This window comes from Necator americanus, chromosome IV, assembly GCF_031761385.1.
Source record: "Necator americanus strain Aroian chromosome IV, whole genome shotgun sequence".
Classification (NCBI taxonomy): domain Eukaryota; kingdom Metazoa; phylum Nematoda; class Chromadorea; order Rhabditida; family Ancylostomatidae; genus Necator; species Necator americanus.
The window spans coordinates 26,761,954-26,771,598 of NC_087374.1; the positions used below are offsets into that span (position 1 = coordinate 26,761,954).

Consider the following 9,645-nt stretch of genomic DNA (forward strand, 5'->3'; position numbering starts at 1 on the left):
GCATATGTAGTTCTTTCCTTTTGGGAAATATATAGCTACGTAGTTATCTTTCACTTTGATTTTCTTACAGTACGTGAACTTGGAAACATGCTCAACACTACTTCAGAATTTCCAAATAAGGTTAAAAGTAATGAATTCAGGAAAACAACGTAGAAGAGCTCAACCCTGGTTATGGAACATTTAAAAATTCCACGCAAAGCGTGCGAAGATAGATTAGAAGATGTTAGCACGTTGAAAAAAATGCACTCAGTTGCATGAATATGTGTTTTGAAATTCTGCACTTTAACTGCACTATTCCTAACTAGCATCCGGATCTTAGTTTGTAGTAGTTCGTTTCAGATTATTTACTAAGAAAACGTATATTTTCTGTCTCTTCAACTCTTTTTTCTTCTAAATTTGCCCATACAACCAGGTTCTCCCCGGTTAGTCAATACTAATTTATCACTTCAATTTCCTTTTCAAATGTCTCATTTTTGCTGCAATTACCTATCACGTCGCTGCATTTGTCTTCGTCATACGTCATTCAAAAACATCGTTTCTTCTAGTGCGTTGCTAGTAGATTCGTTAGTGAACAGCAGAGATTCATCATTTCAGGCTGTTCCTGATTGTCCTACAACGTTTTGCAAGGATATGTAGGCATTCGTCTCCGTTCACAAAGCGATGCTAGCCGTTGCTCTACTTCTACTGATTTCTAGAGAGTTCAATGAAGCGGTTAGTTTTTTTGTACTAGTTAATACTTTGTTAACCTATTGACGACAGCGCGCTTTTTTGCGTATATGGCGCTAATCGACTTCTGCTAGCTTTATTTCAGCAATGAAGCAATAATAATAAGTAATAACAAACCAATCAGTAAACTAACTAAAGTGACTAACTAAGGTAACAATAAACTTTTTTCTTACAAAGATCACGAAATCATAAAAAATAGCCGTTGAAAATTGCCTGGCTCGCTGCTGAACCGCGCTGTCGCGGAGGGGTTATTACATCGTCAGAGAATATTATTGAAAAGTTATGCTACATTCCACCAAGCACTAATCACTATAGACGTGTTCCTTTTTTTCCTCTTCTTCCACTCATACTTTCATGAAATTAAGAGGCTTCGGAATAGATTACATCTGCATCGTCCTCTCCAAGGGAAATGCAGCAGACATCGTCGTAGACAAGGACATGACGCCCTTTAAAAAAACTTTGTAAAAGTTGCAGTAGTAATTGACGAGAATTACTCGTTACTTCCTGTTTGTGGCGACTTTTTCCTTGGTTCTTATGATCCTTAGGATTGATTGAACTTTAAAAAAAATCTGTATAAAAATAGCTATTGTTGGTCAAAAGCTGCCAAACGGACAGAAATATGCGTATATCTAGATATCGACTGATAGGGCGTTTTATTCTGAATCCTGTGTATGGGAAAGAAGAAAAGATGGTAGTGCGCTCTTCAACAAGGCGATTTCTTGACAACTTACATAATTTAAGTCAATTTTTAGATCAACGAGGTTGAGAGATTTTTTTTACAAAACCTTTGCTAGATGCTCAGACGAAAAAAATCTGAGTTAACCACGTAGAACTACGAAAGCTGTCGTTTAGGAACTCCATAATGTGAATTGCGCAGACAGAATGAAAACTTACAATAACTCGACATCCATTAAATCCGCACCGCTTCTGTAGGAGCTACCAAAATGATACTGGGGTACAAATTAGCTTCGAGGTTTTTTTTTTGCAACTTTGAAGCTTTATTCAGAATTCACAAATCGAAACTATTTTCTCTTCTTCGTAAGAAGTGAAGTGACGTGAAGGGCCAGACCTTGAGACCTCGACCGAAACAAATTGTAGTCGGAAGGAGCAATGTCTGATGAATACAGCGGGTGGGATAAGGCATCCCAATGAAGCACTTTCCAAAGTTTCCTTGACGATTTTTGCAACATGTGTCGGGGCGTTCTCGTAGTAAAAAATTACCTTGTCATGTCTTTTCGCATATTGGGGACGTTTGAGCTTTACTGCCCGGCTCAATTGCATCAATTGTTGTTGATGACGTTCCCCAGTTAGGGCTTCGTTAGACTGGAGTAGGTCATAGTAGATCACTTCGAGCTGATCCCACCAGATGCACAACAGAAGCTTCTTGCCACGAATATTCGGTTTTTGTTTCGGTTTTTTTCGGCCTCTGATTTTGATGTATGTTCATGTCCGCGCTTACCTCACGATTTTCTGGTTGTCATAATGTCACAATGGTTGGCTTTTTATTTATTTTTAAGTTGTCATCATGGATCCATTTCTCGTAACCCGTCACGATTGAGTGCAAAAAACCTTTCCAATTTTGCCTTTAGAGCAGTTGTTCGAATATGAAAGAACGGTGCTCAATGTCTCTTGGCTTGAGTTCATACGGAGTCCAGTTTCCATGTTTTTGCCATCCCCATGGCCTTAACACGGGTTGAGATCACTTGTCGAGTCACTCCCAATGTTTCAGCAAGCTCCTCTTGAGCTTAGCATAGTCCAAAAACGCCTCCATCTCAGCGCCTTCAAACTTTACTGGTCTTCTGACGTGTTTATTGTCACTAATGTCAAAATCGCTACTTTTTGAAGACCGGATCCAGTACTCATATGTCTTTGAGGATTGATGGAGCATGTTCACCATATGTTTCACACAGCAATCGATGTCCATCAGCTGCACTTTTCTTCAAATTAAAACAAAAGAGCAGCGCTTTCTGCAAATTGCGTTTTGTAGGCACAAAGGTTGAGATAGCCAGAGCACGAAGAAGGCATGTTGTTCACACTTCAGCGAAATGATATATACTGATTTTTAGAGAAAATGATGACACTTTAACATGACTTAATATGAATACAGTTACAAGATGGTTTAATGCTAGTTACGTCATCTTTGTAAATCCCTCAAAACCTATTTGTACCCCCAATATGTAGCTTTAGTCCATTCATGGGATTTGTTTGTATGTAGGTAACTAATTAAAGAAACATTCTCTCATTTTAACGAAACATTTCCCTCAACGGTCTTCATTGTGTAGAAGAAAAACTTGGAATTATTCCACAGTTTTCTTTCTATTTCTACGTTGTTCAATCTTTAGAGGGATACAATTATACGTGCGACTTTAATCGAGAACCTTTCGATTTCGATTTCGATCGAAGAGAAAAGTTTATGAACGGCCGTTATCATTTACAATGGCTGTACTGGGGGGAACCAATGTATCAAGTCAGTCTTCTTATCCTCTCGAACAACTCTGGTACCAATTTATCGACCTCGTAAAGATGAAACGCTTGGTTGGCACTAGAGCGATTCCGAACCAAATATCATCGTGTAGTCACGGCGGAACCTCTCACCGACTGCGCTAATTTAATTGCGCTTTCAGCAATTTCACACGTTTGTTATGCAATCCTTACTGTGAAGGACAGCATTCGGCTAATCGTCTCTGTTGGTTGTGTGACATTTGGTGAAATTTGTGTCGCTTAGAACAGTAACAGTACAGAACAGTAAAATCTGACAGATTCCTATCACTTCAGTTTCACATTTCTAGGGAATCAACATTATTTTACACTATAAACAAATCGTGTTCATCGCCTATTGCAATATTTTGACTTTAGCAACATTAAACGGTTCGTTAAAGCTAAATAAAACCCCACTTCACTCAGGAAGCAAAGTCTCCTCACCTCTAAATTTGTTTGCATTTGTTGTATTTTCCATCTCATTTTCTGTCGAAAGCACAAATTGTTAGTATAACTTTCCCCTTTGCAGCTCGTCAAAGAACGCATGCATTTGAAAATGCAGTACCAAAACTCATCCTTGATCTCTCGGATCGAAAACACTGAGACCGTGGCTTAATTAGATTAGATATAGATAGATTTATTTGGAATTAAATAGTGATGGAAACAATGACATATAATTATAATCGCAGACATTTTAGACAATGTGGCCAATCTTGAGAAAATTCTGAGAAGGTAAACATTTTTATTATCGAAGTGCAGGGTTGAGGAATAGTTCATTTGCGTTTTTTTTTAAATTTAATAATGCGAACAAAGATTATAAACCGTTGAAAAAAAAAACTGCCGTGAATGTGCCGGAAAAATCTGACTGGAGGAGAACGTTTTCCGCTACAGGGTGGTGTTTAGATTCTCTAAAATTTTCCCTGATTTCTCTCGATTGGCTGAAATCGATTGTTACTTGGAAAAGCCAACGAGAGCATTTTCGACACTAGTTGTTTTTTCTTACTTAGAATAACAGAAAAATGTAAAAAAAAATCTGAGGCGTTGAAAAACTTGATAAACGATGAAAATAAAACGCAAACTTCAATGGGTAATAGGGACAAAACGACATGATCCGTGGTACACATGCGTAAGCGGCTGCGCTCCAATCCGTTTCAATCAACGAGGTGGAACTAGCAGATTGAATCGAGGTGGGACCCCTGCAAACTGCAGCGACGAGAGGTGCCTGCACTATCCATCGCTGCACTCCACCGTACCGCTTCGAGCGCTTCTAGCGCTTACGTAACTTCACCGTGCTTCATTTGGCTTTGACCCTACTACAGGCTGCTTGCAGAGTTCGCAGAGTTCAATAACCATCAAGGACAGGGCCGTGCGGGTGCTCTGTGCTTGGTGGTTATTGAGCGTTCACAACGGTGCGCTCAATAACCATCAAACCGTAGACCGCGCGGCTTTGAATTCTGCTGGCAGCCACAGCGTATGTTAGGATCAATTTTTTTGTTTACGTTTTATCAATGTGTTCAAGCCTTGTTAATAATAAACATGAAAACTTTGCGTTTTAGGTCAAACTACGCTGCGGCAACTATTCCTCAAATGCTGTCGTCACACCGGAACTGAGGGAAAACTCAGGGATTTTGGTGACATGGGATCTGTTGTCATCAGACCCGGTTTGCTCGGACCCGTCTCGATTGCCTCGTTTCACACAACTTCGGTTACACGATGTATCGCTTATAGCGAGTTGCGACAGTTGTCCAAGGTATATATATATATATATATATATATATATATATATATATATATATATATATATATAGATTTACAAGAAGTTCTCTCACATAAAAGGGTCGATCCTGAGTTCAGTTCAATGAGAAGAAAAAGTAGATCAGGAAATTGGTAGCACTTTCTTCTGATTCAACCACTTTCATTCCTGGGGCTATTTTGATAAAATTTGTTTCGCATAAATTTTCCATCCAATTCAGAACAGCAGTGAGTTTTTTTTTAATCTGCAATCTAATTTAGATGTACATTACGACTCCCAATGCGCTATGAATGGCCACTTGGGTCATCGATCAACACAATATTCATCGTAGCTCGTCAAACCCCGTACAATCGAATCCATACAGATATGGATATTCGATATGTGATTGTGGATCGACTGCCACGATCGTTAAGAAATTGTGAGCTGATTGTAAGAGAACGAGATAAGATCGACAAACTTCTATCATTCTCTAGTGCCGCTTTATTCTTTGCAATATTTTCATCTGTGATCGTTTGTGTTTGTTGTGCACGGTGGTTATGTTCAAAGATTTACTAGGAGTTGAGAGCCAGACTTTTCATTTATGATTGAATTACACATTGTTTACGGTACGAGTTTACAGCAATTTTCGTCCGCACTTTCTATTACGGATATTATACATTAGGTTGGCTAGTTATTCCTTTACAGTTTAAAAAATGACGTTTGAAAGCGGAGACACCCATTTTTTCTGTTCTATAAAAGCTAGGTGGTTCTGGAACGTATCTAAAAGTACATGACTGCGCCGCATCTCTGTTGCGCCACCATTGTAATCCAAATAGAACGACGTCTTCTATGAGGGATCTTCGAAATGAAGCAACGCTATAAGGCACGTCAGGCTGCCGCTGATATGAACGAGGCCTTGGGCAAGGGGACCACTGTCCACGCTACCGTCGACAACTGGTTCCGCCGCTTCGACGACGGAAACACTTCTTTCGGCAAATTGTCACACACAGAACATCTGCGGCCTGGGTCTCGCGGGAAATGCTGTGGTAGTAGAAGTTGCTGTCCGACAAGCAGACGGTCGACGCTGAACTCTACACACCGTAGCCCTGCGTGTTGGCTGTGGCAATCGGAGAAAATCGACCGAGACGTTCACTTCTCCCACAACAACGCACGTTCGTATGTCGCTTTGTGCGCTTGTTACCAACTTGAAGCCCTGGGTTAGGAAACGGTCTCCATCCTCCCTATTCCCCCGATTCCGCTCAGTCAGATGACCACACTTAGCATTCCCTGAAGCTGAAAACTGTTCACTTCTCTCTACTGACCTCATTCACTTTCAAGCTGTTCTTTGAGATTCCGTATCCTCTCCCCCCTCACCTTCTAGTCCCAGAGAGTTGTAACCCTGAGATGAAGATGGAACACTGTGGTAGACACTCATGGTGAATACATCGACGGATGAGAAACTATGAAATGGTAAGGGTTACGCGTTTATGAAAAATATGTAGTCAAACTAATTTTGCTCCTGCATATCTCATTAACTTTAAAAATAAATATATGTATGAGGAGTATTTTTGCTGTTTATCCATTATCCGTCAGATGTGCATAGTGTAATTCCTTGCTGTGTTTTCTTTTCCTTTCTCTGTTTCGATTTCCTGCAAGAAGCACCTTTTATCCACGAACCCTTTCCGAAGTCCTGTTATTTTCTGAGAATATAACATTATTCATACATACTATCCATTCCATATCTCAAGACACACGCTTCTCATTTCTTCCAGAAAATCTTTTTTAGCACATCTGTTTCATCCTTTCAGACGAGCCACCTTTTTTAGGTCCTTTCTATCTCTTCTCCTCTGGAACAATTCCTGTTCGGGTGAGCGGGGAAACATGTACTTTTGTTTCTAAGACATGTCTGAGAAAAAAGGTGACTCTCATCGAACCATGATATTTTTGGATGATATTTGAATATTTATGTCGTTTTAAATTTGGTTAAGATTTACCGACTTAAGAATTCTCCATGATTTTGTATATCTAAAGAAGATATCAAACTTTCTGCCTTCGTGAAAATTCCTTTATTCTTCGGTAACATGCATAGTGAAGGTTTGTTTTGAGGGAAATCGCTTGCTGATCTCTCATTATCAATATAGATGTCAGCCATTCCAAACGCTTTCATCAAAGTGTTGTATAATGTGATGAGATACCATTGTTGATACATATGAAGAGATGGTGTTTTTGCTACTTTAGTACTATTACGTTTCTTTTTCCTACTCTTCTCAGCATCAAAAGTTTTTGTAATTTTTTGTTTCGCCATTTGATCGAAGAATCTTTAGTGCCTTTCAAGACATATGTTCTTCAAATATTCATTGAGTGCAATTCTGTTGTTGCTTTTGTGGTTGTTTGACAGGCTAATACAATAAATAATGTGAGTTGACTTATTTGACTTAGTCGCTATCGCTTCCCGCGCTATTCGTGGCGCCGGTACCTCCAAGCCGTCAATGCTGGCAGCTCAGGATAATGAAACAGAGGGTTGTTACGTAAGACCTCATGCTTAGATATTTGACCTATTTCGCTTTGGCTTTGGCAGTGAACTGGACAACAGCACCCATGCAGTTCATCTGGAGCGTATTCTCAAAAGCCTGATTGCATTTCGTACAAGCTACTGTGAATAGGTAGCAATAAGACTTATTTACGCAGCCCCGATATTATTTTCAATTGTTGCTAACAAGTTAATATGGGGGGACAATGCACTGGGTAACATTCCGAGTGGGCGGTGGTTCACCAGGCTCACTTCTCACTGAGACTCTCAGTTTGCTTTCATGCTTGAGGCTCTTGCGTGGTGTAACGGGAAGGATATCGAAGGTTGGTGAGAAGAGAAGAGGAATTTCTGCCATATAACTGTCCAAGTTGTGTAGCTCGTACGTTCACAGAGCGTATACTCAAATGCCTGATTGCGTTTAGTACAAACAGAGCCACGTTAAGCAGCAACTAGCCGATTTTTTTAACTGTTATGCTTGAAAAGCATCCGCTGTTCGTGAAGGTCCATCTTGAAAGGTTTTTGGTCGATTTCTGATATATAATGCCAGGTCATTGTGACAGAGTTTAGATCCTATCTCATGGTATGTAAGCAGGCGCCACTTCCCTGGGTAAATGGCTGCACTTAGTTAGTGCTTGGGCATCCATAATCGTTTTGGTTTTAATACGAACCGTCTTCATCTACTCTCCATGAAAACGGAACGAGGTTCTACTGGTTCTGCTCTCTCGCTTGCGGGTTCATCGGAGGCACTAGCCATATTTGCCGCTTCTGTATGCAGGAAATTCCTGATGTTCTTTGCACAAACGATTCTTTTCACAAACGACCACAAACGATTAAAGGATTTTATTTGTAAAAACTCGAGATATTTTCTCGTAGACAGTTATAACCGCTCAGCCAATATAGTATACAGTGTTTTAACCTCTCAGACTGGCTTGGTATTAATTCATCAACTTTGCGATGTATGAGCGGAAGAATGGAAGACATGGTTGGCACCGGAGCGGTTTCAAACCATCGATCGATCGTGCAGTCACTGCAGAACTCCTTCCGATTGCGCTAAGCTCGATCACTCTAACTCTTAAAAAATCTAATAAATCAAATAAATAATAGGTTCATAAATGTCATGAACCTATTTTCAAAGATGAACAACAGTTCCCCTATATATTTTATCACGAGCACTTACATGCACGTCAACAATTCTATGATCATTTTTCACGCTGTCAGCGCTGAGATAAAAAAAAAGAACTTCAAGAACAAACAAAAACTACTCATAACTACTCTTCAACCTGAAAGATCTTATTCTAAAAAAAAACTTTAAGTTCAAACGTAGGAAAAGGAAAGACCAGTGGCTCCCTCAAATTGGTAGACTAAGACATTTTCCAGTTCTTTGTAAACTAATTGAGAGGCTGGGATTTCTTCGTTTTGAACTATCTGTTTGATTAGTAATTTGCACAGATACTTTTGAATATTCGAATCTATTTTCGAGTATAGGGGATAGAATGTTGGTGATAAATCGCTGCCTCTATACATAAGTTCGGTTTTAATCCACAGTCGTTTGAGGTGCATGAACGCGCGTGCAGCCTTACAAAGGCTTGGGTGGGTTCCCGATGTGCCACGTCAGTGTTACTGTCATCGCAGACAAGCCTTTTACCAGTTCCTCGGTCCCGGAGGGATGAAATGCTCGGTTGGCACTAAGGCAGTTTCGAGCCATCGATCCATCGTCCACTCACAGTGGAACCTCTTACCGACTACGCTACAACCGTCCGTTCTAAATCATAAATTTCATAAATCTATTTTTAGTTGTAAACTGGTGCCCTCAATTCCCTAGCGTTCTTTTTCTTATCGTCCAACACTTCAGAGGAAATTTTCTACGACCTTCACAGTTGGGTATTTAAATATGCATGCATGCGATCCCCTCTCACTGCGTCTAGTAGCTAGTTTTCCCATTGCTAATGAGAGTTGTGTTCAATTGTATACATTTCTTATGTGAGCGTACCAAAATCGTTACGCTGAGTTCTTAAACCTCCAGTCTCTCAGCTTCATGCGAATGAAATTCTTCTTTGTGGTATGACATCAAGTTCTTCGTTTGAATGTAGAGCAGATTATCGAATATCGACAAGCGCGTGTAGCATAGCCAATACCATAATTTCGAAAACTACAGTAATCTGAACAAATGAAAAGGAAT

The 9,645-nt window shown here is 40.0% G+C and overlaps 1 protein-coding gene across 2 annotated transcripts; it reads left to right on the forward strand.

The window, feature by feature from the left end:
- Positions 1 to 660: 660 nt before the first annotated feature.
- On the forward strand, positions 661 to 6,158 carry RB195_002811 (uncharacterized protein; the record flags this gene model as incomplete). Of its 2 annotated transcripts, XM_064200232.1 has the most annotated exons (4): positions 661 to 711; positions 4,761 to 4,954; positions 5,218 to 5,375; positions 5,791 to 6,158. In XM_064200232.1, the coding sequence occupies 4 exons, from the start codon at positions 661 to 663 to the stop codon at positions 6,156 to 6,158; spliced, it is 771 nt and encodes a 256-aa protein (XP_064056112.1). The 2 variants fall into 2 exon arrangements, with proteins under 2 accessions (XP_064056112.1, XP_064056113.1); XM_064200231.1 differs by lacking the exon at positions 5,791 to 6,158 and having other exon boundaries at positions 5,218 to 5,512.
- Positions 6,159 to 9,645: the final 3,487 nt, after the last annotated feature.